General features: G+C 46.1%; 1 protein-coding gene across 4 annotated transcripts; it reads left to right on the top strand.

The window, feature by feature from the left end:
• On the top strand, window positions 1-27,141 carry BIN2 (bridging integrator 2). Of its 4 annotated transcripts, XM_073318138.2 has the most exons (13): window positions 2-130; window positions 4,899-4,979; window positions 6,489-6,543; window positions 7,983-8,077; window positions 10,924-11,019; window positions 11,395-11,502; window positions 11,817-11,902; window positions 15,759-15,834; window positions 17,900-17,982; window positions 19,301-20,543; window positions 22,498-22,572; window positions 24,370-24,465; window positions 26,592-27,141. In XM_073318138.2, exons 1-13 carry the CDS (start codon window positions 53-55, stop codon window positions 26,700-26,702), a joined length of 2,283 nt encoding a protein of 760 aa, XP_073174239.2. In that variant the 5' UTR covers window positions 2-52; the 3' UTR covers window positions 26,703-27,141. The 4 variants fall into 4 exon arrangements, with proteins under 4 accessions (XP_073174241.2, XP_073174240.2, XP_073174243.2 ...); XM_073318140.2 differs by lacking the exon at window positions 10,924-11,019 and having other exon boundaries at window positions 1-130; XM_073318139.2 differs by lacking the exon at window positions 22,498-22,572 and having other exon boundaries at window positions 1-130.
• Window positions 27,142-27,407: the final 266 nt, after the last annotated feature.

Below are 27,407 nucleotides of genomic sequence, written 5' to 3'. Positions count from 1 at the left end.
TTAAAACCACAAGTTCATACTGAAAACAGAAATTGCACCGTGAGCTGCAGCCATGGCAGATGGCAAGACAGGAGGAGCTGGGCAGTTTGCAAAGCAGGTCCAAAAGCGATTTAGCCGAGCCCAAGAGAAGGTACGCTTCACTCATTTGTTACTGCTTTGTGCCTTTGCAAGGAAAGCTCAGAATGTAGCATCCCCTTTCAGTTGTCCAGCTGCTTCGGGAGCTGAGAAATCATGCTATGAAACAAAGTGAGTGAGTGGGAGGTGTGTTCTGAGCACTAGCCTGTGTGTGTGTGTGTGTCTAATTCCCAGTGCTTTTGCAATCGTTGTGGAATTTGTAATTCAACGGTAGTATGAAAAAATGATGCGCAGAGACAGCTGCTTTGATGATAGCAAGGGTGATGTCCTGCTCCCAGTGAGCTTAACTCTATGTTGACTGGAGCTCTTTGTAACAAAAATAATGAGAGAGAGAGAGAGAGAGAGAGAGAGAATTAACTCCGTATCTGTGTACCTGGCTTAACTTCCATGGAGTGCTACCTAACGTTACTAGAGGGGGGCTTCATTCGACCTATCTCCAAAGGTCTCTGAGGAGGTGAGTTGCATTGTTTTCCTCCAAACCTTCCCCCAAACCATCACCTTGTCACCCAAAGTGTGTCTGCCACGGACGATGATGCCGAGTGGCAGTTACCCACAAGTACTGCGTGGCTGAGGGCAGTTCCTTTGGAAGGAGAGCAAGCCCAGAACAAGGCGGAGGGAGGGCTGGCAAGTGGAGTGAACTCCAGAAATGCTAGCTAGCCTAAACTCTCTTTTTATGAACTGTATCAGGAAGAGATGGGGGCTGGGCTCAGGAAGTGGGTAGAAACAGAGCTGGCCTCTGCTAGTTCCTCTAGTCTTGGTATTTCTCCCTTTTTAAGTGCAGCATCTCTGAAAGCAGAGGATTTTTGCCTGTTTTCTCTGGCATAGGATTAACCAAGCTGTCCTCGTCAGGACAGACCAACACCATATCTCTCTTTGACCAAAGCACAGAAATCCTTAGCGGAATCTTTCACCTCTGTGTCACTGATGTTGAATCTCCCCCTTAGGTTGAGTGACATTTGATGGCTGGTGGTGGCCTGGGTGGAAATCAGTTGGGGTGATCTCCAGCTGGTTTCCAGTGGACAACTGTCTTAGAAGAAGTTTCTACGGTGCTCAGCGTTCTGGGGCTCTGACCTGTTAAAGGCTGCTCTAGGTACTACAGCAGTAGAAATTATGGCTTAGCTCTGATTAGCTACCTTGAGCCTCATCCTATCAATCCTCTCATGTGAGCAGCCCTAACTGGCCTCCATCTTTCTATAGTATCTGAGTCTCATTGAATGCGGCCTACTGGTCACAACAGTTTTTCCCAGCTGGTAGTCTCAGTAGGGAGCATGGACCTTAGATGAATTATCCTTCCATTCCAGTGGTCTGTCTACACTGCAATCGGAGGTGTTAAGAGGCAGCAGGTTTCAAACAAACAAAAGGAATATTTCTTCACACAACACACAGTCAACCTGTGGAACTCCTTGCCAGAGGATGTTGTGAAGGCCAAGACTATAACAGGGTTCAAAAAAGAACTAGCTGAGTTCATGGAGGCTAGGTCCATCAATAGCTATTAGCCAGGATGAGCAAGGATGGTGTCCCTAGCCTCTGTTTGCCAGAAGCTGGGAATGGGCGCCGGGGGTGATGATTCCCTGTTCTGTTCATTCCCTCTGGGGCACCTGGCATTGGCCACTGTTGGAAGACAGGATACTGGGCAAGATGGACCTTTGGTCTGACCCAGTCTGGCCGTTCTTATGTTCACTGCAGCACACGTAGACATACCCGAGCTAGCTTGGCTCTAGCTAACTCAGGTACCAATAGCAAGGAAGCCACGGCAGCATGAGCTGTACAAGCCCATCCAGGATCCTGGGTACATAACTTGGGTGACTAGCCCTAACGCATGCTATTATGGCTTCACTGCTATTGGTACCCAAGTTAGCTAGATCAAAGTTAGCTTGAGTATATTGACATGTGCTGCAGTGATATCTCTGATTGCAGTGTCGATCTACCCAAGGTAAGAATAGAGGCAGGGTGGGGAAGGTTGTCCATGCTGTACTTGTTCTCTGAGATAACCAGAAGGCTCCGGTCTCCAGGGCTGTCAATCTGACGCTAAACTGCAACCAGTTTCTAGTGCTAAATTTGCATGCATGCACACATAGGCATCTGGAGCACCGTCTGCAAAGTTATTCTGGGGAAGCGCAGTTTCAGATTTTACCATCCTGTAAATCGCCTTGCCAGCTGGAATGATCTTCATGGCCGTTTGCAACTTTGGGTAGTTGTCGGCCTTAGCTGCTGTTCGTCAGCTACACCCACGTAGCGTTGGCTCTGCGCCTCCAGAATTCAGATGTGTGAACATGCAGAAAGGCGTTTGCCCTTGTCTGACCACAAACGCAGGCAAGAAACTTTTGAGCGCGCCAGAAAGTGGTGGTGTGCTTAACTATGAGAACATGGATTTTCATTTGGTATCTAAGAGAAGAGAGAGGAAGTGGTTTGGAAAAGCCTTTGGAGACTAAATTATTGTGTATTGTCCCTTCTTAGCTTCCCTTGAAGTAGATTCCCTGCTCTTCCACAGAAGTCCTGGGTGACTTTTGGCAAGCCCCTTATTCTCTCTGTGGCTTTAATTCCCCATCAGCAAAACGGGGATGCTAGCACTACTCCTAGGGGTGCTGAGGATAAATACATTAAAAATTGAGGCACTCAGATCATGGAGGCCACATAGGCATCGCAGACGTTTGAATTCTTTCTGTGCTCATTGGCTGGAGCCCTCTTCTCTTGTAGATATTTCATGTAGTTCAATAACCTGGATAGAATTTCTACACATTGCCCAAAACATCCGGGGCCAGCTACCCTCTGAATAATAGGTGCAGATCCTGCTGAAAGGGACTGTCTAGATGTGGTCCCTTCACAGGCTTTCCTGGGGAACCCTCTCTTCCTGATGAGACGCTAGGCACCTACCTGGGGAGCAAATATTTGATAATGGGCCCTTCAGTCTGGCAGAGAAAGGTACAACACAATCCAATGGGTGATGGTGAAGCTAAACAAAGTCAGGCCAGAAATAAGGCATACATTTTTAACAGTGAAGGTAATTAACCATTAGAAAGATTGACCAAGGGTCGTGGTGGATTATCCATCACTGGCAATTTCTCAATCAAGACTGGAAGTTTTTTGTAAAAGAGATGCTCTACTTCCAAAGGAATTATTTTGGGGCCGTTCTAGCATAAGTTGTACTTTATCCAGGAGGTCAGACTAGATTATCACAATGGTCCCTTCTGGCCTTGCAATCTACGAAACACACACATCTCTGATGCTTAAAGAAACCAATTTCTGCAGACCAGCCTCCTCCTGTGTTCTGTATTTCAAGCTCCTCACCATTTGGGTTTAATCTCCCAGATCTTCGCTCTTCGTCCAATTGAAGCTATTTGATTTTGGGGGTGGGGGGGGGAGGATTCTTTTCAGGAGGAGGATGATTTTGTGAGTGATGATGGGAAACTCCAGAGGAGAGAAGCTCTGAGGTGCAGATGTTCTCTCAGAGGTTGGGCATGTCACTGACTGGCACATGTTGGCGTGAGGAGAAGTTAGCTGACCTGGACTCCAGATGGGCTGCTTCCCCTTTAGCAAGTACAGAGTGACTAGTTATATCAATTCTTCATGATGTTACCAACCATATAGTCTTCTGAACCATCAGACAACACCGGGCTCAAAATGATTTAAAGAGAAAACTGAGTTACAGAAATGGCGGCCGGTGCTGGATATTTTGCTCTGGCTTGGCCTCAAGTCACGAAAACATCTCTGTTTACCTAAGCACTTACGCACGTGCTTAAGTTCCTATTTCTGAATGTGAAGGCTTAGCCAAGTGCAGTACACGTTCGGCTGAACCCCTGAATTGATCGTCACTGGGCGCAGTGTGCCACGCTGGAATGGACACGTGTTACACACTTCTTTTGGCTGAGGAAGTCCCTTCTGAGCCCCAAGCCAGCTCAAATCTCCCTACAGACCCCCACTACATCATGCACCTGGGTGGGTTGTCAGTAGCAGGGATCAGACTTGGAACCTCCGGCTCTAAGAGTATGAGTTTCTACTCCCTGAGCTAGCCAAGGCTGCAGCAAACCTCGTCAGTCTCTATGAGTGGCCCGGGGGCGCACAGCACCGCACTGGGCACGGGTTCCATTTGTTTTGGCGTGTCGTCGATGCAAACGGAGGAAAGGGGATTTTGAAATTCCACGGCATGTTGTCTTCCCTGAGTGGCTCAGACCTCAGCGAGTTTAAGCTTTTGCCAAACAGAAGCCTGTTTTTCTTCAAAGATGAACTAATGTTGACCTTTTAAATCTGCATCCTCGGTGAAATTCATTTGGAAAATAATTACACAAGATGAAGATTCAAAATAGGTAGCAGGATCTATTCAGGAAATGCTGGGTAAAATTCTCTGCCTTGTGTTGTACAAAAGATAAGACTAGATCATCCCAATGGTCCTTTCTGGCCTTAATCTATAAACCTACTTGCAGAATTGAAAATTACTAATAGTCGCGTGTTCCAGTTGAAAGGGGACTAATTTTTAAATTATGAACATTCATACACTTAATAGCACTTAGATGCCTCAGCTGAGATCAGGGCCCCTTTGTGCTAGGTGCTGTACATAGAATGAGAGATTACAAGGAAATAGCTTTCAAATGATCAGTAATTGTTGTTAATTACAGTAGTGGCTAGATTCTCCATCCCCCGTTGTACAAGGTGCTGCACATCGCGAGAGATTAAAATGGGAACTTCACAGCACCCCTCGTAGTTTATTAAGAGTTTTTCTCAAGGAGATTTTTTTTTTAAACTTGGTGTCTTTTTCTACCCCCCAGGTGTTGCAGAAACTGGGCAAGACGGTAGAAACCAAAGATGAGCAATTCGAGCAAAGCGCTTACGATTTCCAGCAGCAACAGGTTGGGTCTGACTGAAGGGGGCAGAGGGGAGAGAAGACAAGATCCCGAAAGACATAGGGGCAGAGGGTGGGGGAAGGGTCTTCTAAAATATGGGAGGGGCAGGGACATGGGAAGGTCATCTGAAAAGTGTGGGGGAGGGTCACTGAACATCTGGAGGAGGGGGATTCTCCTGAAATGTGGAGCAAGGAGCGGTGGTGGGGGATCTCCCATATAGCGGAAGGGAAGTAGATCAGGAACTAGCGGGAGAGGGTGTCTGATGAGATATTGGAGAGTGGAAATGGGGCGAGAGAGAGGCTGGTTTTCTTTCAAAGTCACTCTCTGGTGTAACCAGCCACTGCTTGAACTCCAGCAGGGCAGACGCAGCCAGCCCAGGAACTGGAGCATGAAGGTCAAATGGGTAGAAAGGCTCCAACAAAAAGAAATGCAGGTTTCTGATTAGCTAGAAACCTGCTCCATTGTCATGAAAGGTTAGGAACAGGAAATATGCCCCATGAACCCACACCTTCTTTGGAGCCGCTCATGCTTGTACACATACCTGTCTGGATACAATATGCCCTGCCCTGCCCTGTCCAGCTCTAACTCATCTGCAAGGTTTACCTTATCCCATCTTCTTGGTTTCTCCCACCACCACCATCCGATGCCCCTTGATTACAAGGAGGAGGGAGAGAAATCGTTCTCCTTAACGTCTGAGGATAGGACAAGAAGCAATGGGCTTAAATTACAGCAAGGGCAGTTTAGGTTGGACTTTAGGAAAAACTTCCTGTCAGGGTGGTTAAGCACTGGAATAATTGTCTAGTGTGGAATCTCCATCATTGAAGATTTTTAAGAGCAGGTTGGACGAACACCTGTCAGGGATGGTCTAGATAATACTTAGTCCTGCCATGAGTGCAGGGGACTGAACTAGACGACCTCTCAAGGTCCCTTCCAGGACAATTCCATGATTAGAACTGGCTGGAAACTGGATTTTCCGTTTTGTGGGAAATCCCGCCATTTTGAATTTTTTCCTGTTCTGAAGTGGAATGAAAACCCAAAAAAATTTCAAAATTTCCTCATGAAACAAAATTTCAAATAAAATCAAATAAAATCATGTCAGGTGCATCAAAAGGGTTTGCGTTGCCGATATTGAAACATTTCATTCCGGTTGCCACCTTTTAAAACCTTTTCATTGGAAATGTTGGAACAGGACAAAGCCGCATGTGACGACAGCATCCAAACGCTTTGTTTTGGGGGTTTTCTTCAATGAAATTTGGTTGAAATTGACATGTTCTGATCTCTACGATAATGGCATATTTTTTGTCTGAGGAAACCGTTTTGACAAATGTCCAGCCGTCTCTACCCTTGATTCTTCGCTGGATTTCTTTGAGCCTACTCGCACCCTTTGCTCCATTCACCTTCCCCACTGTGGCTGATGTGGCGCATTTCTGCCTCTGGCTGTTTTGTAATAGAAGTGCAGAGTAGAACGCCAGCTGCTGACGCAAACCCTGGCTGTTGCTCTTCTTTGCTTTACAGATTGAAGGCCAGAAACTCTACAAGGACCTTAAGGCTTTCCTCAGCGCTGTGAAAGGTATGAGACCCCAGTTCCTTCTTCAAACTTACCTTTTGCTGCTTGGTTCCCTGCCACATCGCGACTGACGCGCTATGTGGCCAACCTCGAGCCTTGAAAAATCATCAGACTGGCCGAAAAATCGTGAGAATTAAAAAAAAAAAAAAAATTGAGGTTTTATTTAGCTTCTGAATCTCTAGAGCCATGCTTGGATCACATTGTCAAGCCTTTCTCTGCAACCATGAGGTCTCAGAACATGCTTATTTTATTTTATTTTTGAGATTTACACCTAACCACATGACTCCAGGAGCTGGGGCTTTAGGGAAAATATCAAATAACTCAGGACCTGAGATAAAATTGCAAGAGTTGGCAACACTTCGGTGCCTCATTTGTGTTAGTCAGATAACTGTGACAGTTTTTTTTAAGCTCTCCAAACCAGGTCTGGGAGCCAGGCCACCACCCTGTTCTAATCCAACCTTTTATACTAGCTCCCTCTGTGGCTTTGGACAGTTGTTTCTCTTCACTGACCCTCTCTGTAAAATGGGTATCTATCTAAGTTTTTATATGGCCCCCATCAATGTAGTTTCTGAGTGTTTCACTGCCCTTAATAGGCTTTATCTTCCGAGTTCCCCTATGAGGTAGAGCAGTGCTATCCTCTGCATTTTACAAATGGGAAACTGAGGCACAGAGAGACTAAGTGTCTTGCCTGAGCTGGGTGTACCTAAGTCTCCTGAGTCCCAATTCCACTACCAGACCACCCTTCCTACCTGTATTTGCCAGACCTCCCAGTGTTGGAAGGCTACGGTCTTGGGGCTAAAAGAAAAGGAGTACTTGTGGCACCTTAGAGACGAACCAATTTATTTTAGCACTAGTGAGCTGTAGCTCACGAAAGCTGATGCTCAAATAAATTGGTTCGTCTCTAAGGTGCCACAAGTCCTCTTTTTCTTTTTGCGAATACAGACTAACACGGCTGTTACTCTGAAACCGGTCTTGGAGCTGAAATTTTCAAAGCCTCCCTAGGGGATTTAGCCACACATCCCATTCATTTCAGTGTGGAACTGTGCATCTCAGTTCCCTGGGAGGCTTAGAAAAGCTCAGCGTTTAGAAGAAGAATTTTAAACCATTGGCATTGATTCTTGAAGCTCCCTGCTATCCAGTGGCCTCCCACCATCCAGTGTCTCTGTCCGAGACTGGAGAAGTCACTCCTGGATCCAGTCAGACAGCTTTCCCCTTATCCCAGACTTGCTGGCTCACCACGTTCACCTTGGGTTTTATTCTCTTGGGTGCCTGACTTCTGTTAATGTCCTGGTCTTTTATGCCTACGGGATGTGTGTAGGTTTCACAGGGAGACTCCAATGGTAGCTCTAAACCTTAATGATGCAGCCGGGAAGTTGGCTTAAGGGGTGCTAATGACTCTGAGGTGGTAGCAGGTTTGCCACATGTTGGGTTGTCTCTTCCAGTGATGCACGAAAGTTCCAGGAAAGTGGCGGAAACCCTGCACGAAATTTACCATGTGGAATGGGATGGACACGGGGACTTGAAAGCCATTGCAGAGGTAAGAGATGGGATGAAATCTCCCTTGGGCAAGAAACACTAACTAGAAAATCTTCATTCAGCTGAAGGGTGGAGTAAGAAGACAGCTCGTCCAGTTAGGGCTCTAGCCTGTATTTTGGGAGAACCAGGTTCAAGTCCTTGCTCTGCCACAGACTTCCTGGGTGACCTTGAGCAAGTCACTTAACCTCTTCTGTGTCTGTTACCTGTCTATCCCCATCTTTGCTGTTGAGAGGAGCTGGCTTTCCAGAATGATACAGTTCCTGTTGTTCCTTTATTCTCTTCAGTTGATGCTTAAGTCTGTCCACTTTTGCCTTAGCTTCCACTTCCTGAAATCAAATATATGTCATTCTTTGTTCATGTTCAAAACACTGGTGTTCTCTTTCAGCAGGTTCTCCTTCCATATAAGCAATTTTTTCCTCATTTCTGGTTTCTCACTGCAAGCATTTTTGCTGGGTCTGCTTCCTTATCACTGGCAATTAACAGATTTCTCAGTTCCTGCTCTGGGATCTTTTTCTTAAGACAACCCCCTCTGTGAGTACAATTCTTCCAGGCTTTTTCTGTCAGGATCTTGATCTTGGGTCACTCACTGTAACTGATTTTTTTAAACTCTCCAATATCAAAATAAAATTTTGCCAAGTGTGTGGTTCTGATCCAAAAAACCCTTAACCTGTGGTAATGTGTATCCAAGCACGACTATGCCACTGTGACCGGGGTCCTAGTGGGGAGCCAACTGTCCTCACTCAATCAGGGTGAACTGCAAAGAATGGGGAAGCCAAACCTTAAAAAGCTGGTGGATATTCCAATACTTGATTTACCAAGCCAGCATAAAACAGCTTCTTTATTACCTTACTTTCTTACCTTACCTTACTACCTTTATTACCATACAGGCCTCCATCCAGGTACCCACGTCAAATATGATGAAAATTTCTGTAAATCTTATTTCATCATATAAAAGAAAAGACTCTACCAATCCCAAAGGATCGGACACATTACCTCCCAGGTTAACGAATGTTTCAGATCTTACCCAAATACATGCTACAGCTAATTCTTATTAACTAAACTAAAATGTATTACAAAAACAAGAGAGAGAGAGGATGGTTAAAAGATCAATATACATATAGAGTTCAATTCATTGAGGTGCAGATTCATAGCAGAGATGGTGCGCTTTGTGGTTGCAAAGAGTTCTTTCAGAAATAGTTCATAGTTTATAGTCCAATGTCCAAATTTCATTTTCAGGGCGCACCAGCATAACTGGGACCTCAGTCTTGGGACTCAAACTTCCCCTGACTACACCTAAGCAGATCAGAGATGACAGAATCAGGGCCCAAGGCTCTTTTATACAATGTCCTGTCTTTTGACGAGTTGGAATTCCTCAGGGAACAAAAGGTCATTAGGATGACTTTGAAGGAGATCCATCACTGGTACTTAACTTTACAAATTAACATAAGGCCATTTGATTGTTCCTCCACCATTCACAGTATGTTTCAAAGAGAGATGAATACTGAGATATCCCATATTACATGATAGGATGTTCTTTTGACCTCTGAATTATCAGAATACAGCACAGACAGGGACTGTTGATTACATTGTCCACTCTATGCAGACATATGTAAATACACAACAATTATCTCCCCACATGTCTTCTGTGGGTTACTTATTTTGCAGGATGTTTAACCCTTTGAAGCCATGCATCACAAGGGATAATAGCTCTGCTCTGCCTCCCAGGTGGGTTGTGAGGGGAAAAAGTACATCAAAGAGCTTGAGATGCTCAACTGATAATGGGGGGGGGGGGGTATAAGTACCTAAGATTTATAGAAAAGGAATAATAGGCAACTTTCACTTTGTTCTGGACTTTCCCTAAGGTAGCTGCATGTGGATGGAGGCATGGGTGGTGATGGCTTATGCAGTGACGTAAATTATTATATTTATATTGCAATAGCCTATCAAAGCCACACTCAGAGTGAGTCTTGTTGTGGTAGGAGCTGACTAGACAGGCGGTGGATGTTACAGATAAGTGATTAGAGAGACAAAGTGGGTGAGGGGGATCTCTTTTATTGGGCCCTCTTCTGTTGGTGAGAGAGGGGAGCTTCTGGGCTGACACAGGGCTGAAGGGGAAAAAAGCCTCTTTTTCTTCAGCTCTGTGTCAGCTCGGAAGCTCCCCTCTCTCACCAACAGAAGCGGGTCCAATAAAAGAGATCCCCTCGCACATCGTGTGTGTGTGTGTGTGTGTGTCATATCCTGGGAGCAACATGGCTGCCCCAACGCTGCGTGAGACGAGGGGCTGTCCTTTTCAAAGCCAACTCCGAGGCTTAACATGAATAGAAGCTCTGTGGCTGGAGCCTCCAAATCCGCCTGGAACATCTCGCCAAGTTTCTGTGCTCTAACGGGTTTACTGACGAATTGAAAACACAAATGGGCACACAGACCAAACACCTGCGCATCATTTGGAAGGATAATAGTTTGTTTTATAATGAAGCCTTCAGTGATCCACTGACTCGAAAGAAGAGCCTGAGGCATTAATTGTATCTAGTCGTACTTACGATCACTCGTCACTCCAGTACCCGAGCCATCTTTAAGGTATTTATCCTCACAACGCCTCTGGGAGGTAGGCAACCGCCACTCAGCTCACGTGTAAAACTGAAGCACAGAGATGCTAAGTGACTTGCTCAAGGTCACACAGCCTGTGGCAAACAAGGGGACTGAACCTGGGTCTCACAAATCCCAGCCTAGCGCCCCTCCCCAACTGCTGAACCATCCTGACCCGGACCAGTCTAGGGAATGAAGCGTGGAGGCATGAGTCTAGGGACACAGCAGCCCTTCAAATGTCCCCCGTGTGTGTGTTTCCAGAGCAATGACCTCCTGTGGGAAGACTACGAGGAAAAACTAGCTGACCAGGCGGTGAGAACCATGGAGAACTACATGGCTCAGTTTGGTGAAATCAAGGTACCGGCAAGTGGAAACATAGGCTGTATTTTCAGAAAGCCGCACCCCAACCCCACTACAAAATAAAGTAGGGGGCTTTGCGTTTACGGTAAGCGGCACGGGATAGGCCCTGGGCAGCGATGCAAACAGATACCGCTCAGATTACTGAGTACACAACACTCTGGTAAGGGCAATGCACCGTGTGCTAGACACAAGCTACATTGCACATGAGGTGTCCCAGGGGTTCAAGGTACAGTATGACTGGGTGACGTGTGCAGCTATAGGATACAACACCCTTGAGCAGGGCTGTGGGTTGATTCGAAGGTACAGAACACCCTGCTAAGGGCCCTCTCCTCCTGAACTAACTCACCTTCCATGCGTTTGGTTTCTGACCAGGAGCGAATTGCTAAGCGGGGGCGGAAGGTGGTGGATTATGACAGCGCCAGGCATCACCTGGAGGCGCTGCAGAATGCCAAGAAGAAAGATGAAGCTAAGATTGCAAAGGTAAAGGCTAACTGTGCCGAACAGAACCTAGGAGGGCCCATGGTTTTTGCGCCTTCAATGCCGAATACTGGGTTAAGTCCCCGATAAGCACCTCACGGGGCCTTAAAGCGGGGCTGTTGCCAGTCTCTGAGACTGGGGATTGGCTCTAGCTGTCCAAGTGACTTCCAATTACCTAGCATATCTGGAGCGCCTGTGTGCAAAGATTCTTGCAGCTCCGAGTTCGGATCTCACCTCAACAGCTCAGCTCGTCTGTTTTGTTAATGCCTCCTTCACATTGCTGTGTCTGAAGACAGCTGTCCCCTTCCGTCACGCAGGCTGAAGAGGAATTCTACAAAGCGCAGGCTGTGTTTGAGGATCTTAACAAAGAACTTCGAGAGGAGCTCCCGGTTCTTTATAACAGGTAATGTCACATCCCCACCGGCTAAACCAGCTGGAAAATCACTCCGTTTTAAAAAGCAGCATAAAAAGGGCAAGTTAAATCTAGGAGAACTTGCATGTAGTCAGGAGGACTCTGGGGAGCCAAAATGTTCATTTCCATGGCACAACAGAGCATCTCATTCTTAATTCACAAGCAAAATGCAGCCTGCCACTGCCCTGTGCTATGGCAGAGACAGGTCATAGCAAGGGTGCAGAATGGCAGAGAAACCTAGCTGGGGAATGAGCTGCTTTATGCCACTGGTATATTTACCTGATAGGCAATAGGGTTTAGTGTTAATATCTAGATTGGAGGAAAGTATGAGTAAATCTTTGACCTATACGCTAAACTCCTTCAATTCCGAGGTTCTTGCTGGGAATTAAGAAAGGCAGAGTAACTTGTCTACAAAAAAAAAAATTAATCTGATGTGAGTTAAAAACCTGGAGTTCTAATCAGTATGGGTCCTTGTTATCCTCCTAGCTTCTAACCCTCAGCTTCTCAAATCTTCCCTGTTAAAACCACATCCTCTCTTTCCACCCCACAGATAGCTGAACTGGGTGGAGGGTGTTAATCACAGTTCTGGCTGCTGCCTGTTTTGGGGTCAGGGTGGATGGGGGAGACTAGATGAAGCAATTCCACAGCCAACGCTAGTTAACGTCTGGTCAAGCCATGGAACAGTGTGATATACAATCCAATTCAACAAAGTTGTAGCACACAAGCAAATATCTCCTCTTGCTTTAACAAATAATTGTGTCCGAAGGAAAGATACTGGCCAAAATGTTGCACTCTGAGGCTAGACACTGAACTCTGCATTAAGACTCTTAAAATTAAGTGTTCCAAAACAGAAAACCAAAATTCACGGCCAAATTTGGAAAATGTGCCCTTAACCACACCTTCCTTTATCCCACTGTAGTGGGAATAATAAGACACAGAGCGCCCTCCCATGACAGTGCTTTGAGAGCTGGGCCTGAAAAATTCCGATGATTAATGACCAAAAGATGGCAGTAGAGGTTCACAAACAAGAATAAGAGGAGGAGGACTTGTGGCACCTTAGAGACTAACCAATTTATTTGAGCATGAGCTTTCGTGAGCTACAGCTCACTTCATCGGATGCATACTGTGGAAACTGCAGAAGACATTATATACACTGAGACCATGAAACAATACCTCCTCCCATCCCACTCTCCTGCTGGTAATAGTTTATCTAAAGTGATCACTCTCCTTACAATGTGTATGATAATCAAGTTGGGCCATTTCCAGCACAAATCCAGGTTTTCTCACCCTCCGCCCCCCCCAACACAAACTCACTCTCCTGCTGGTAATAGCCCATCCAAAGTGACCACTCTCTTTACAAGGTGTGCTGGAAATGGCCCAACTTGATTATCATACAAATCCAGGTTTTCTCACCCCCCCCCCCAAAAAAAACACACACACACACAAACTCACTCTCCTGCTGGTAATAGCTTATCCAAAGGAGAGTGAGTTTGTGTGTGTGTGTGTGTGTGGTTTTTTTTTGGGGGGGGGCGGAGGGAGAAAACCTGGATTTGTGCTGGAAATGGCCCAACTTGATTATCATAGACGTTGTAAGGAGAGTGATCACTTTAGATAAGCTATTACCAGCAGGAGAGTGGGGTGGGGGGAGGTATTTTTTCATGCTTTGTGTGTATAAAAAGATCTTCTACACTTTCCACAGTATGCATCCGATGAAGTGAGCTATAGCTCGCAAAAGCTCATGCTCAAATAAATTGGTTAGTCTCTAAGGTGCCACAAGTCCTCCTTTTCTTTTTGCCAATACAGACTAACACGGCTGTTACTCTGAAACAAACAAGAATGTGGCCGATGTACTGTGTAATAATACTATGAATTACATTTGTATGTTTCAGAGTAGCAGCCGTGTTAGTCTGTATTTGCAAAAAGAACAGGAGGACTTGTGGCACCTTAGAGACTAACCAATTTATTTGAGCATGAGCTTTTGCGAGCTATAGCTCACTTCATCGGATGCATACTGTGGAAAATACAGATCTTCTGTATTTTCAAATAAATTGGTTAGTCTCTAAGGTGCCACAAGTACTCCTTTTCTATTTGTATGTTTCTTTGTTTGAAAGGGGGACAATAAAAGGTTACGCAAACTGGAGCGAAACCATATGATCTATCAGTTAGCAAGAGCTCTTGTGCGAGCCCCCTGTCATCCTGCAGTGCCTTTTTGATACCCAACTCCCTGCCATAACAATGACTTTTAGAAATTATATTAATTTACCGACATGTTTTACTCATTTTAATTTGCAAGCAGTTTGTATTGGAATAGAACCAGGGCAAGAGCAGTTGTTAATGCTAGTTTCTATCATGGTCTTATAGTTAAGACACTGCACTAGGTCTCTGACACTCTATTCCGTATAAGTTCTTATATTGTGCTCAGATGTTACAATGATGAGCACTGTATCAGAACCTATATAGAATAGAAATCCCAGTATTCTGGAGAATGACCATTCCATTTCGTAACAACTTTCAAGGTTCCGAAATTTTGGGTTTTGCCCCACAGTGGAACAAAAAGAAAACCTTTCAAACATGTTTGTGACAACGGAATTGGGTTGAAATGTCCATTTGGGATCCAAAAAAAGTAAGGTTCTGTCTCTCTTCTCCCCTGCGTCAGAAAGTCCACTCTGAACCTGAGCAGCCATTCCGTCGAAGGCCAGTCGAAATCATGGTGTTTTCACAAAAATGTTTTGGCTGCAACAAAATTTCATTTTTTTGACCAAAATTTTTTTTTTTAATTGACAAAATTTTCCAGCCAGGTTCTATTCCTGGCTCTGCTATAGACTTCCTGTATGCCCTTGGGCAAATCACTTAACTGCTCTGTGCCTCGGTTTCCCTACCAGCAAAAGGGGAAGGATGATATCTGTGATCTATATTCTTAGATTGGGGGCCATCCCCATACTATGTGAGTACTTCAATAACATATCCGCACACCATCCCTGTCAGGGAAATATTGTAATTCCCATTTTACAGATGGGGAACTGAGCACTGTTACATGCAGTGTTGGTGAAGCCGTGCCAGTCGCAGCACATTCAAGAGACAAGGTGGGGCAGATAAAAGATATTACCCAGATATTACCTCACCCAGCTTCTCTCTCACAGTGGACCAGTCAGATGTGCCATTTTACTTCTGCCTACCAACCAGTTCCACTGTAGCTTTTGCATCAGTGCTCTGCTCAGACAATCTGCCAGTTCTCCAGCTCAATTCATTAAGTCACATGGAGGACATACCCAGCTCATGTAGAACCAAGTCAGCTGGGAAAGCCGGTATACTCGAGGGGTTAATTTAATGGACAGGGAATCAGGATTCCTGTTCTCTATTCTTAGCTCTGCCATACACCCACAAGACATGTCATCTCTCTGTACCCCAATCTATAAAATGGCTACAGTAAAGCTGAAGCTTCATAGTGCTCTGGATGTAAAGTGATGTGAAATCTCGCACAAAAAGGATCGACAGCTGTGCAGAGTGATTAGCATTCCTACCCATAGATTTAAAAGCCAGAAGGGATCATTCTGACATCAGGTCTGACCTCCTGCATACCCCAGGCCAAGGAACCTCACCCAGTAACTTCTGCATTCACTCAAACAGAAGTTAGGGTCTTAAAGCATCTCTTTTTAAAAAGAGACCGTCTTGATCTCTAGACTTCAGGTTATGGAGACTCCATCACAGCCTAAGGTAAGTTGTTCCGATCCTCGATTACCCAATCGTTATTCCAGCCTATTCTCTTCATTTCTTCACCTTCTGTTCCTTTCATTGCATGGCATGATTCAATTTGCTATTTATTTATTTTTGGTTTATTTCTGAACAGCCGCATTGCTTGCTACGTGACCATCTTCCAGAATATTTCCAATTTAAGAGACATCTTCTACAAGGAGATGAGTAAGGTGAGAGACTGGCCCTTAAAATATAAGCCTGTTAAATGACGCACAGAAGATGTGTTTTCCTAGTAATGGGGTCTCAATTGCTTTAAAAACTGTTCCTTTGAGCATTAGCAATAATTGCCCACTGCTGCCACCTAGAGGACAGTTAGGAAGGTTAAAAAAAATAATCCACCCACCACCGGTCCTTTGTTTCCCCTCCTCCCGCCATGACTGGAAAGGTCTTAACAGACCACTTCAACTTGCATGGTTACTTGAAATATGAAATATTCTACCTTGTATTTAGCTGAGACACTCTGAGTACCTTTCCCAGACCTGAAGAAGAGCTCTGTGTAAGCTCAAAAGCCTGTCTCTCTCACAAACAGAAGTCGGTCCAATACAAAAGATTCCCTCACCCGCCTTGTCAGATTATCCAAGGAATTTGTGTTCCCTTGAAATGTAATTTTAAGGGAATCCATCTGATGTTGCTCTCTTGTTGGTCGGACGACCTGTGTTAACCAGACTAGTCCCTAGCATATCCCAGTGCTGCCAGAAGAGCCTTGTGAGCTGGGTTTTTATAGATAAAGTCATAGATTTTTAAAGGGACTCTTAGATCGTCAGTGTTTCCAACCTTTCCAGACTCCTGTCCCCCTTTCAGGAGTCTTATTTGTCTTGCTTACCCCCAAGTTTCACCTCACTTAAAAACTACTTCTTACAAAGTCGGACATAAAAATACAGAAGTGTCACAGAGCGCTCGTACTGGAAAACGGCTGATGTTCTCATTTTCACCATATAATGATCAAACAAATTGACTGGGATATAAATAGTGTACGTACATTTCAGCGTGGTACTTGAACCTGTTTTTCACTTGTGAGCCTTGTCTGAAGCCCAAGCCCACCACCCGAGGCTGAAACATGTAACTTAGTTTCGTATGGCTCCCTCTGCCCTGGGGACCAGGAGCAACTGCCTTGCTTGCCAACCCTTAACACCAGACCAGTACTTGTAACGCGCTCCCCACCCCCACCCCCCAAACCTGTCCCATGACCCCATCCGAGATGCAACCCCCAGGGTGAGAAACACCAATCTAGATCAGTTGAGTATCCCCTGGAAGACCGCTGCATCTCCCCAGGGGTACACGTACCCCTGGCTGAGAACCACAGGCCTGACTCCTGCATTGCACAAGCCAGAGAGTTTCACCCAGTTACCCCTGTACTGAGCCCAATAACTTGTTTGACTAAAGCATCTCAGAAAGGCATCCAGTCTTGATCTGAAGACCTTGAGATACCACTTCCTTGAGTAGTTTCTTCCAATGGTACGATCACCCTCACCGTTAAAAATTTCTGCCTGATTTCCAATTTTAAATTGTCTGGCTTTAACGTCCAATCATTGGTTCTTGTTATGACCTGGTTAAAGGGAAGATTTGGAGAATGTGGGGGGCAGGAAATGCAGCCCCAAATGAAGGGAAGGGAGAAACACAGAGGGCTTCTCATGGGCGGCGAGTGAACCCTGGGCTTGGGGAGGCTAGCCCCCAGCCCGCCCTGCCCCTCCTGCCTGAGGTCACGCCCCTCCCGCCCCAGCCCAGAGAGCCCCCAAGCACCCCCAGGCCTGGAGCGCCGAGTGTGGTGGTGGGCAGATGACACAGCCCCCCCCACCTAGGAGTGCAGTACTGGGAAGGAGGGGGTCTGGGGGCAGATCATGGACAGGGCCATGCAGGGATGTTTGGGGAGGCTCAGCCTCCCCCAGCCTTTGATACCCACCCATGGGGCTCCTCCAGAAGCGACTTCCTGTCTTGAGTCATGTAGATCAGTGTTTCTCAACTACCGGTCAGCGGCAGTCTCCTTGCCAGTCTTTGAGATTTCCCTGAGACAGTTTAGGAAGGCAGTAAGCCAGTCCCTGGTATCAAAAAGTTGAGAAACGCTGGTCTAGATAGTCCATGTTACAGTGGTTCAGACAGTGGGTGAGCAGAAGTCCATGCTCACAGGGCTGTGAAGAGAAACCATGTGAACTAATTCTCCCTGATAAAAGAAGAGAAAGCTGTGAAGTATCATCTCATTGTAGGTTCTGATGTTTGCTTCTCTCCCATTGTTTTCAGCTGAACCACGACTTGTATGAGGTGATGAGCAAACTGGAAAAGCAGCACTCCAGCAAAGTCTTTATCATTAAAGGGGTGCCGAGGTAAATGGCTTTCCAGTTCTCATGGTAGATAAGCTCTAGAGGGATGCTAAATCTCAAACAGGGGGAGCGCTGGGTGCCATGTTAGATCACGGAACATTTCAAAAGTACCTCAGTGAGTCAAGTCCCTATTTCCCATTGACTTTTTCGATGGACCTTAAGCTTCTAAGTCTCTAATGCATCTACGCTGCCTCTCTGCTGACCCATCAACGTCAAATTAAATGCTATGCCTCTTGCAGAGGTGGAGTAATTAAGGCGACATTACAGGAGTGTTAGGTTGGCAGAAGGCAGCTGGTAGCGTAGAGACATGTTATTAGTTCAACTTAAGGTGGCTTCCGTCGGCCTAAATTTGTAGCGTAGACCAGGCCTTAGGAGCTATGGAGAATGTTCTCCTATGCCTTCAAGCCCTGATTCTCTGAGGTTTCCTGTTTCTTTAAATGAATGTAAATAAAATGCAGTGAATCAGAAAATAATGACGTGAACGTAAAGTTGACTCTGACCAAGATTTTCAAATCTGACTATGGATTGTGGGAGGTGCCTCAAACCTCAGAAGTCTGGGCTGAGGTTCCTCAATGGGGCCCGATTTTCAAACTGTGCTGAGTGCCTCGTCTCTGAAAATCAGAGCCCATAAATGTGTCTCAAATGTTGGCACCTTGGAATCATTAGTTTACTTTTTTTTTTACTCACCTCCTCTGTCTCTGGAGCAGCCTCCTCAGAACCCCTGGCTAAGATACCCTTGGGTGGAACTCCTGGCCGGTTGTACTTTGGTCAACGTGTGGGTTTTTGATACTGGTTTTTTATTCCTTTATCGCTGGGAGTGAAGAGAAATCTAACTGGGTATAGTCATTGCCTCAGTGAGTCTTGGAGTATTTAAAATCCAGCCTCCCCAGGAGGGCAATCTCACAAATTTCAGCCAATATAACCCACTGGTTAATGTGTGATTTAGACCTCACACCCCTACCCTGGGCCTGACCCAGAGAGAATGAGTCTGCTGCAGTTCAAAACTAGGGAAGTTCGTCCTTTAGCTCAGGCTATAGAGGCTCATGCTTTAGCTGTGGAGATCCCTGGTTCAATCCCTGGTGAAGGCCAAACTGACCGTCACTACACTGGGATTAGTTAAAGACGTCTGGTATCTAGGAAACACGCATTTGGTTGTTGCAGTCTGTCTGTCTGGAGCCTATGGCCAGTCGTACTCTTGCTGGGATTGTATGTATTGGGGGGATTAACGTTGGGTGGAGTAGGTGCAAAGTACTTAGATAGGTGACGTGTGTCACAGAGAGAACACCCTATGCAAGTAAAAGCACTGTCTTCTTTAATGCAGTAACAGGCGCTCACTGGTCATCTCCTCCCCGGTGAGTCGTCCTCCTGTCGTTTTCACATCACTGGGAAATTCTGCAGATGGGACCTCTGAGCTGCCTCCTAACAATTCAACGTGTCATGCGAGAGAATCTGTTTCTTCAGCAGCAGAGGGGGAGGCCGCATCCTCCGGTGGCAGCGAAATCCAGGATGAGCGGCCGGCATCTCCTGCTGCTGTTTTGACCCCCGACAAGAGAGAGTCCATGTCAGCAGCAGAGGTGCAGTCCGGGTCCTCTGGTGCCAGTGAAATCCAGGATGAGACACCCACCTCTCCTGCTGTTCTGATGCATGACAAGAGAGAGTCCATGTCAGCAGCAGAGGTGCAGTCCGGGTCCTCTGGTGCCAGTGAAATCCAGGATGAGACACCCACCTCTCCTGCTGTTCTGATGCATGACAAGAGAGAGTCCATGTCAGCAGCAGAGGTGCAGTCCGGGTCCTCTGGTGCCAGTGAAATCCAGGATGAGACACCCACCTCTCCTGCTGTTCCGATGCATGACAAGAGAGAGTCCCTGTCAGCAGCAGAGGTGGAGTCCGTGTCCTCTGGTGCCAGTGAAATCCAGAATGAGAATCAGACTGGGACTCTGGAGGAACCCAGCCGAGTGACAGAGAGGTCATACCGGGGAGTTGAAGATATTGCAGCAGCTACGGCTGCAGAGATTCTATCTGCCGCTATAGCTGAGGCTGTGAGCAAAGCCAAAACGTCTCTGCCGCCCTCTGATGGTGCATCAGCCCAAACCCAGACTCCAGGAAGCCTGGAGGCCGATGCTAGAGACCTGCAGGGGGGAAATGAATGCTCTGTACTCCATGCGAGCAATGAAATCCCATCTCTGCAAGCACCCCCTTCACCTGACTTGAGAGAGGAGACCAACCCATCAGGAGATACCCAACCCACAGCTTCCCAGCAAGAATCAAGTCAGCCAGGAAACGGGATGCCCCTCGGTGAGGTTTTAGATTGCCCTGAAAATGCCACGTACCCTCCTGATGAAGACACTTCCCCTCCCACCCCAGTCCATGAAGTCCATCAAGACCCAGCCAGCACCCGTGGCTCCAGTCCACCCAAAGCAGAGGAATGGGCCAATGGCCAGAAGCAGCCACAGACAGAGACTGAGCGGACCATTTGCCAGCCAAGCCGGGAGGCCGAAGAGGACCGGGGCAGCGAGGGGAGCATGGAAGAACTAAACATTTCCCCAACGGTGACTGAAACGCAGGTAAGAGACAACAGAATGAATGTGGGACAAGGGTTTGGCTGCTGACCAGTGACCTGAAGCAAAGTCATTGCAGGTATCTGCTGTAACATGGGAATAACAAGCAAGCGGGTGCATTGAGGAGATGAAAGGGGGGCTACTGGAGAAGCGGGGCGGCAGGTGCTAGGACCCAGAGAAGAGACCTGCTTGAATTGTACTTGTCCTTGCCAGAAATGTTACTGACAACCAGGGCCTTTACCTGGGTCTGTTGCCTACACGAACCTTTGCAGCTGAAAAGCAATTTGCTCGTGGCAAAATATATTGCAAGTTTTCCAACTTCCAATGAACTTGCAGGGCAGTGGGGGGGAGGAGAGCAGTTCCCAGCAGCGAGGAATTGGTCACTCCATGGAGAATGCTCTCCATGATGTGGTTTGCTTTTTCACTGGGGATGAATAGGAAACTATTTGCTGAATAAGACTCGTTTCCTCCTCCTTTTGTTCCAAACCCAGTTGTGTTTGGATAGTCATTAAGGTGTGTCTGAAAAACCCAACTTCAACCAAGAAACTGCAGGGACAGCAGTTAGTGTTCATCATTATTTCGACTGCCGCAGGAGGGTGCATCGCATTTTCCGAATAGTTGCTCTTCTGCACGCCCAGCTTTTGCCACTCTAACGCTGGGACTTGTTTCTCACACACCGATACGTTCTCTGTGGCTCCCTTATATGCCTCCAGCCCTCCCAAATGGGAGGTTTTTCCCACATCCAGAAGTGCTCACAAGTGCCCTGAAGATCAATGTGTATTTTTAGCCTCTCCCTCACCCATCCATTTCCCAGGCTCATAGAATATCAGGGTTGGAAGAGACCTCAGGAGGTCATCTAGTCCAACCCCCTGCTCAAAGCAGAACCAACCCCAACTAAATCATCCCAGCCAGGGCTTTGTCAAGCCGGGCCTTAAAAACCTCTAAGGAAAGAGATTCCACCACCTCCCTAGGGAACCCATTCCAGTGCTTCACCACCCTCCTAGTGTTTCCTAATATCCAACCTAGACCTCCCCCACTGCAACTTGAGACCATTGCTGCTTGTTCTGTCATCTGCCACCACTGAGCTCCATCCTCTTTGGAAACCCCCTTCAGGTAGTCGAAGGTTGCTATCAAATTTTGTTGCATGGTAAGGCTGGGATTTTCACAGGAGCCTAAGGGATTTAGGCACCCAACTGCTGCTGGGTTTGTGCACCTCTTGTCCCAAAACCACAGCAAAAGGCGTTTCCAGTCAGCACGCGTTTAGAAACAAGCATGCTTGTTTGGCATGGTCGTGCTCCTTGTCATCAGCCATGAAAAGGGGAGAGCCTATCTGGGAGGAAACAAACTGCATCCAGTCGCTGTCATTGTACAGCACCTTGCGCAGTGGAGTTCTGGCCCATGACTGGGGCTCCTAGGCACTATTTCAGTACGAGTGATATGATGATGATAAAGCAAAGTTTAACCAAAGTTTGTGGCTTTCCCCATGAGGGGCAAGTGAGCCGTGCTGTGTGCAAAGCTCCTCCTATGGACATGAAGCTGCTTAGCGTTCTCTATTAGTGATCTGCACCTGTGAATCTCTTCCTTGATAGGAGGTGACTGAGTTAATAGAGTGGAAATGTTGAAGGGTCAGCTTGTCCTATCCTGACACGCAATTGTTAGTGCTTCACTCTGGGTGTAGTCCAGGAGGGCTGCTGGCCGTGTCAGAGTAGCAGCATCTGGATCTAAATCAGAAGATCTGGGAATCCACTGAAGGAAGCAGGGACTCTGGGCTGAAAGGCCGGATTAGTTCCGGTTCCCAACTATAGTCCTACATTGTATTTTCTAAAAACTATTTTGCAACGTTGCTTTCTGTGTAGTCTGTGATGCCACCAGCAGCCCGAGGGCCAGCCAAAGGGATAGTTCTGTGCATGGGCAAAGAAGCTAGAGTAACCGGACCCATCAAATGTCCTTCTGATTTCAGATGATGTTTGGCTTCACTCCAAATGGTGAAACAGGCAGCAGCAGCCATGAGCTGCCTGTGGGCTTCCTCTTCAAGGTAAGAAGACAACTAAGGGGGGATATGATTGAGGTCTATAAAATCATGACTGGTGTGAAGATCATAAATAAGGAGGTGTCATTTACTCCTTCTCGTAACACGAGAACCAGGGGTCACCAAATGAAATTAATAGGCAGCAGGTTTAAAACAAACAAAAGGAAGTATTTCTTCACACAACAGTCAACCTGTGAAACTCCTTGCCAGAGGATGTTGTGAAGGTCAAGACTCTAAAAGGGTTCAAAAAAGAACTAGGTAAGTTCATGGAGGATCGGTCCATCAATGGCTATTAGCCAGGATGGCCGGGGATGGTGTCCCTAGCCTGTTTGCCAGAAGCTAGGAATGAGCGACAGGCGATGGATCACTTGAGGATTACTTGTTCTGTTCATTCCCTCTGGGACACCTGGCACTGGCCACTGTCAGAAGACAGGATACTGGGCTAGATGGACCTTTAGTCTGACCCTGTATGGCCGTTCTTATATTCTAAGAAACGCCAACTACCTGCTGTACCATAAGGCTGAGCAGAGGTGGCCTAGTGGCTAGGACACTGGCTGGGGAGTTGGGAGACCAGGAATTCTGTTCATTGACCTGATGTGTGACCTTGGGCAAGTTGCTTCTTGTCTCTGTTTCCCCTCCCATCCTTTGTCTTATTTATTTACACCGTATATTCTTCATGGACCATTTCTTCCTATGGGTGTGAACAGCAGCTTGCACAGCGGGGTCCTAATCCCAGTTGGGGCCTCTAAGTGCTCCTCTAATACGAATTCCCAATAATGACACAGCTGGGGTTGATTCAAAGGCCGACCTTGAGCAAAAGAATTTTGCGTTTCGCTGGTACCAGAGGGCTTGTTGACACTACACAGGCTATACCAGCAGTGCCTCCTAGTGGAGACACTGCTTATACCAGCAAGAGGAGTTAGTATAGTTAAACTGCAACAACAGAAGCCATACCAGCAAAAGGACCCTCTTTCTGGTACTGTATAGCTGCATGTAGATGGGAGGTTTTGCCGGCATAACTGTGTCAGTCAAGGGTGTGGTTTTTTCACACCTCTGAATGACAGAACCATGCTGACAAAACTCTGTAGTGTAGTCCTGGCCTCTGTCAATATTAATACTTACTATGATTAATCATGCATGAATAAGTGCCTAGGGATCCAGCCGAGACTGGGGCCCCATTGTGGGAGGTGCTGTACAAACACAAAATAGTGTCTGCCAGGAAGAGCTGATAATTCTAGACAATGCAGATGACAGATAGGGGAAAGCGACACCACACACAAGCAGAGTGAACAATGTGATAGCAATCAGCTGTTTGATACAATCAGCAATTGCTGGAGGGGAGGTGGTTGTCCTCCTGAGATGTCACCAGTAGCAGCCCTTTGCGTTCACATTTTAGGGACACACAAACTTTGGATTTGCAGGCAGGATAATCCCAGGGGATCCACATTCTTTTCTTGCCTGCCTATTCCATCGCTACTTTAAAAAAATAGGTCCCAAGGGCCAAATTCTGCCTTCAGATGCATACTTCTTTGGCTTCAGTGCCCTAAATAATGTAAAGCAGCAGTTCCGAGCAGTATTCCCAGTCTGGGTCTATGAGCTGCTCCCTGGGGTGTCATCTGAAAGGGACCTGCTAATTAAGCAATGACACATGGTATGGAATGTGGCTATCAAGAGACAATTGCACCATTCTGACAGAACCTGTGTATCCGAATTCCACCATGTACCATCCCATCCTGCTGGTGGGGAAAGAGTCAGTGATTCCAAGGAAAGTAACTTCTCACTAATCCCATCTTCACATTCCAGGCTCAAGCAATCCAGACTCACATATCAGACGATGAAAATCATCTGCAGTTCAGGGAAGGGGAGATAATTCTGGTGGTAACCAACTCTCAGGCCCAGGTAACAGCGAGCCACCATCTCTCATTCCCGAGCGGGGAGGTGGTTTGTGGGATTTCTGACGCTTCCAAAATTTGGGTGAAAAATTGGTAAAAAAAAAAAAAAAAAAAAAATACGAATAATTGCTTTTGTAAAACCCGGGAAAGTTTCAGTAAAAGTCGATAAAAACTGAAAACAAAGAGCCTGACTATTTGGTAATGGGGGATGGGATGTCTTGGCAATTTCCTGTTGCTGCATACTATGTAGGTAGGACCTGATATGATCCTGTTGCAGTCTCTTCTCTCAGTATGTAAGGGCTTGTCTACGTGGGAAAGCTTCACACAGTCTAACTTTAAATTGTATCCGGTTTTTAAAAAAAAGACAATTTAACTGGTACAAAAGGTGGTGTACAGATGCTTTTATTTTGGTTTAATTAAACCTGTTTCTAATTGATGAAAGCCAGATCTACACTGAAAACTTTTGCTGGCATAGCAATGTCAGTCGGAGATGTGGTTTGTGACCAATACAGCCAGCAAAAGCCCCTAGTGTAGCTACAGTAATACCAGCCAAACTGCCCTTTTCTCTCACTGGGGTGGAGCGGGGAGGGGGCACTGGAATAAGTTACACTGGTGAAACCAAAGTTTTGTTGCATCCACTCTAGGAGCACTTTGCCCGTCTAGTATATTGGTACAGCTAGAGCAGCAAAGCCTTCAAGTGTAGAGCTAGCATGGAGCTAAACAGAAGTAAACCACTCTTAAACTGGATTAAGGGTTTATCTACACACAGACAAGATGTACTGCTTTAACTATACTGGTATAATTAAAGGAATACGACTCCCGTTAGGGTGAGTGCAGGTATACCGTACAGGAAGAGGAATAAACCATATTGATAGAACTATAAGTCCACACTAGGGGTCGTACTGGTAGAACTTTGGGTAAAAAACAAAAAAAATCCACCACACCTCTAAGAGACGTCATTTTCCTAGTAAAAGAACTGTGTAGACCAAGTCTAAAAGTGTCTGTGCAGTGTTTGCGCCGATTTAAATTCACACCTTCAGTTATACAAGTGCAACTTTCCCATGAGCACAAGGCCTAATAAAATGCAGGCATAGTGCCTGCAATACACATGTGTCTGTTTATCATTTCTCTTTCACCTTAAGTAGACCTTCAGTCAATCATTAACTGATCTCCCAGCTCCTTTCTCCTCTTGCTAAACTATTTCCTTGGTGCTGACAAGTCACTTCCTGTTGCTGAAGAGATTTAGAGGCAAATTGGTAGAGCAAGCTGGGAATTGTCTGATGAAATGTTTTTTCCATCAGAAAATGCCGGTTCACAGAAACAAATTTTTCATGGGAAAAGGTTGGTTTTGACAAATCTAATTAGAAAATTTTGTGGGGGAAACTTTAAAATTGTTAAAATGACCTGTTTCAGTGTTTTCTAAATTAAGTGTTTTGTTTTCTGGTTCAAAATAACTTTTCGTTTTGAAATTTTCGTTAGCTTTTACTAAAAGCTTTTTTATTTTTAAAGTCGAAATCTAAATTAAACATTTTAATGGACTTGATGGAAAAAAATTTTTGGACTATCAGGTTGCAAAAATTTGAGCTTTTGACTTTTCAGCCTGATTTGAGGCAGGAAAAAATATCAAAACCTCAAACTCACAAGATAGGAAAACCATTTCCCACCCAGCTCGTCAGTTGGTTCCTTCATCTGCACACTTGAATCTGTGTACTGTCTCTGTGATGAAGATGCTGTCACAAGAGGGTAAACCTAAGGAGAGGTGCAATATTAAAGCTGAGATTTTTTCAGAGCTGTCTAATAGACGCAGATACCCCAGTTAGAATTAGCGGGAACTGGGTTTCCACACCTGCTAGGTGACTTTAAAGCAAAGAACTCCTCTTTGAATCATGAAATGGAAAAGACTGGATAGGTTCCACCCAGTCCATCTCTCTGGACCCAATGCAGGATTGTTCTGTACTGCTGCATCTAATCTAGTTTTAAATGTCCCAAGCCATGTCTCCACCCTGCAACCTTTGGGAAACTTTCACAGTCCAACAGCTCTCACTGTCAGGAACATTTTCCTGCTACTCAGCCTTAGAAATCCCTTTCCACTCTTCCTACTGGTCCTGACCCAGGTTTGTTTTTTCTCCCCAGGAAGAAGGATTTCTGACCGGCTTCAAAGAGAGTGATTGGAAGGTGAACCGGGATCTCCTACAGAAGAGAGCTTTCCCCCAAGATCTCATCAGACCCATCTCCTCCAAATGAGTCTAGCGCATCAAAGCGGCTGGGATGGAGTGGGAGGGAAACAGGATCTATTTATGACAGGTTTCAGAGTAGCAGCCGTGTTAGTCTGTATTCGCAAAAAGAAAAGGAGTACTTGTGGCACCTTAGAGACGAACAAATTTATTTGAGCATAAGCTTTCGTGAGCTACAGCTAACTTAATCCGAAAGCAGTAACATTGCCGTTGTAACCAAAGAGTGCTTTGCCACATCCATCCGATTCAGAATGTCAAACTGCAACGGGACATGTGGGGACAGGAGACAAAACCTGTCACGTTCATTTTGTTTTGAGAAAGTGGGAATTAATGGAGCTGCACCTTACTGGCTGGTATATGAACAAGCTTCAGTTTGATTCCACAGTGCCTGCTGCATGCCCCTTAGAAAAAGCACAGAAATCTGGTTTCAGAGTAACAGCCGTGTTAGTCTGTATTCGCAAAAAGAAAAGGAGGACTTGTGGCACCTTAGAGACGAACCAATTTATTTGAGCATAAGCTTTCGTGAGCTACAGCTCACTTCATCCGATGAAGTGAGCTGTAGCTCACGAAAGCTTATGCTCAAATAAATTGGTTCGTCTCTAAGGTGCCACAAGTCCTCCTTTTCTTTTTTCACAGAAATCTGAACACCCCCCCGCCATAAATATCAGGGAATTTGCTGTCACAAATTGTTTGGCAAAACCAAAAGTGAAGCATT

The sequence above is a fragment of the Lepidochelys kempii genome, chromosome 20 (genome assembly GCF_965140285.1).
Source record: "Lepidochelys kempii isolate rLepKem1 chromosome 20, rLepKem1.hap1, whole genome shotgun sequence".
Classification (NCBI taxonomy): domain Eukaryota; kingdom Metazoa; phylum Chordata; order Testudines; family Cheloniidae; genus Lepidochelys; species Lepidochelys kempii.
The sequence above is the reverse complement of the archived record's forward strand: the minus strand, read 5'-3'. Positions and strand labels throughout refer to the sequence as shown.

What these genes read in the sequence shown, in the direction of transcription:
- BIN2 (XM_073318138.2), top strand. Translation starts at nt 53, where the DNA reads ATGGCAGATGGCAAGACAGGAGGAGCTGGGCAGTTTGCAAAGCAGGTC. An exon ending in TTTCCTCAGCGCTGTGAAAG is followed by an intron (nt 6,544 to 7,982) that starts GTATGAGACCCC and finishes TGTCTCTTCCAG; the next exon opens with TGATGCACGAAAGTTCCAGG. An exon ending in CTCAGTTTGGTGAAATCAAG is followed by an intron (nt 11,020 to 11,394) that starts GTACCGGCAAGT and finishes GTTTCTGACCAG; the next exon opens with GAGCGAATTGCTAAGCGGGG.